The sequence below is a fragment of the Rhea americana genome, unplaced genomic scaffold (assembly GCF_003343005.1).
Source record: "Rhea americana isolate MKP2758 unplaced genomic scaffold, rheAme1 scaffold_24, whole genome shotgun sequence".
NCBI lineage: Eukaryota > Metazoa > Chordata > Aves > Rheiformes > Rheidae > Rhea > Rhea americana.
In genome coordinates this window covers 616,841-618,392 of record NW_028186357.1, presented here as the reverse complement: position 1 = coordinate 618,392, position 1,552 = coordinate 616,841, and the positions used below count along the sequence as shown (strand labels likewise).

The window sequence follows — 1,552 nt, the reverse complement described above, 5'->3', positions numbered from 1 at the left end:
GGCAGGCTCAGGGCGCCCAGGGGCGACGGGGCGCCCGTGGGGTGCTCCGCCAGGCCCTCCTCCAGCGCCGCGGGGGGCACGCACATGTGGCCCGGCCGCTCGCCGCTGTAGAGGCTCATGGCCCGCATGCTGCAGTGGTAGCTCCCACTAGTGTCCAGGGCCTGGCTGCACGCCTGGCTGTAGCCCGACGGCTGCCCCGGGGGGTAGCTGAGCGCCAGGCCGCCCCCCGGGCGGCCCGAGGCCGCGCTCACCGGGCTGAGCTCCGCCGGCGGCGAAGTCCGCAGGGTCATGATGTTCTCCACGCTGAAACCCGGCAGCCCGTTGCTGGACGGGTGGTGCTCGGGCAGCGAGCCCTCGGGGGAGGCCGAGGGCGGCGAGGCCGCGCTGCGGGGGCTGTCCCGCAGCGCCCCGCCGCTCGCCGGGCTCAGCGTCTCCACCTTGGTGATCACCGGCAGCTCCGGCGACGCCGTCTCGCTCTTGATGACCACCTTCTTCTCGGAGGAAGGCGCAGAGRCGGAGGAGGAGGAGGAGGAGGCTTCCTTGGGGATGTCGGCGCCGGCGAGCCCGGGGGGCTTGGGCTGCTCCTTCAGCAGCCGCTCCCGGGCCTCCTCCTTCTCCTTGGACACGTCCTTCTTCTTGAAGCGTCTCCGGCGGCGCAGGAAGCTGCCGTTTTCAAACATGTTGTAGGAGTCGGGGTCCAGGGTCCAGTAGCTGCCCTTGCCCGGCTTCTTGTCGTCGCGGGGCACCTTGACGAAGCACTCGTTGAGCGAGAGGTTGTGGCGGATGCTGTTCTGCCAGCCCTGCTTGTTCTCGCGGTAGAAGGGGAAGCGGTCCATGATGAACTGGTAAATCCCATTGAGCGTGATCTTCTTGTCGGGGGCGTTCTGGATGGCCATGGTGATAAGGGCGATGTAGCTGTAGGGCGGCTTCACCAGGTCCTTGGGGGCGGCGGGCTGGTGCGGGTGGTAGGGCCCGTAGGAGCGCCCCATGCCCGCCGCGTAGGGCTCGGCGTGGCCCGAGTAGACGCTCATGGGGTTGGCCATGCCGCCGTACGTCCCCGCCGTCCGGTAGTAGTTCTGCTCGCTTAAATACGGCACCACTCCCAAGGCRTTGGGGTCCGAGACGGAGTAGCGAGCCTGCATCATGGAGAGGGCTTCCCCCGGCGAGGCGAGGAGAGCGGAGCCGCGGGGGGAGGAGAGGAGGAGGAGGAAGAGGGGCGATGGGTGGAGGGCCTCACCCCCGGCGGGGACCGCTCCGCGGAGAAGGAAGAGGGCAGAGAGGGAGAGAGCGGGAGAGAAAGAGTCTCAGACACGAGCTAAATCCCAGCGTGTCCTTTAGCAGCGGCACCGCAGCAGCATCCTTCAGGTCGCCGGGGSCAGGGTGGTCTCTGGCGGTCTCTCCCTCCCTCTTAATTACTGTGATTATTATTATATACACCTATGTATCGCGGCGGTGGCAGAAACTGCTGCGGAAAGGAAGGCGGGCGGTGTGGGGGGTGTTCTCGCAGGAAAAGGGAATTAAAAAAAATCAAAAGGAAAGAAGAAAAAAAAAG

The 1,552-nt window shown here is 66.4% G+C and overlaps 1 protein-coding gene across 1 annotated transcript in view; it reads right to left on the bottom strand.

The window, feature by feature from the left end:
* LOC146595022 (forkhead box protein C2-like) overlaps positions 1 to 1,546 on the bottom strand; it is a 12,042-nt gene extending 10,496 nt beyond the window's left edge. The window contains exon 1 of the mRNA XM_085306465.1: positions 4 to 1,546. Within this exon, the coding sequence (XP_085162591.1) occupies positions 4 to 1,145 (1,142 nt within the window). The 5' untranslated portion in view covers positions 1,146 to 1,546. The remainder of the gene's footprint in view (positions 1 to 3) is intronic.
* Between the last annotated feature and the right edge of the window lie 6 nt (positions 1,547 to 1,552).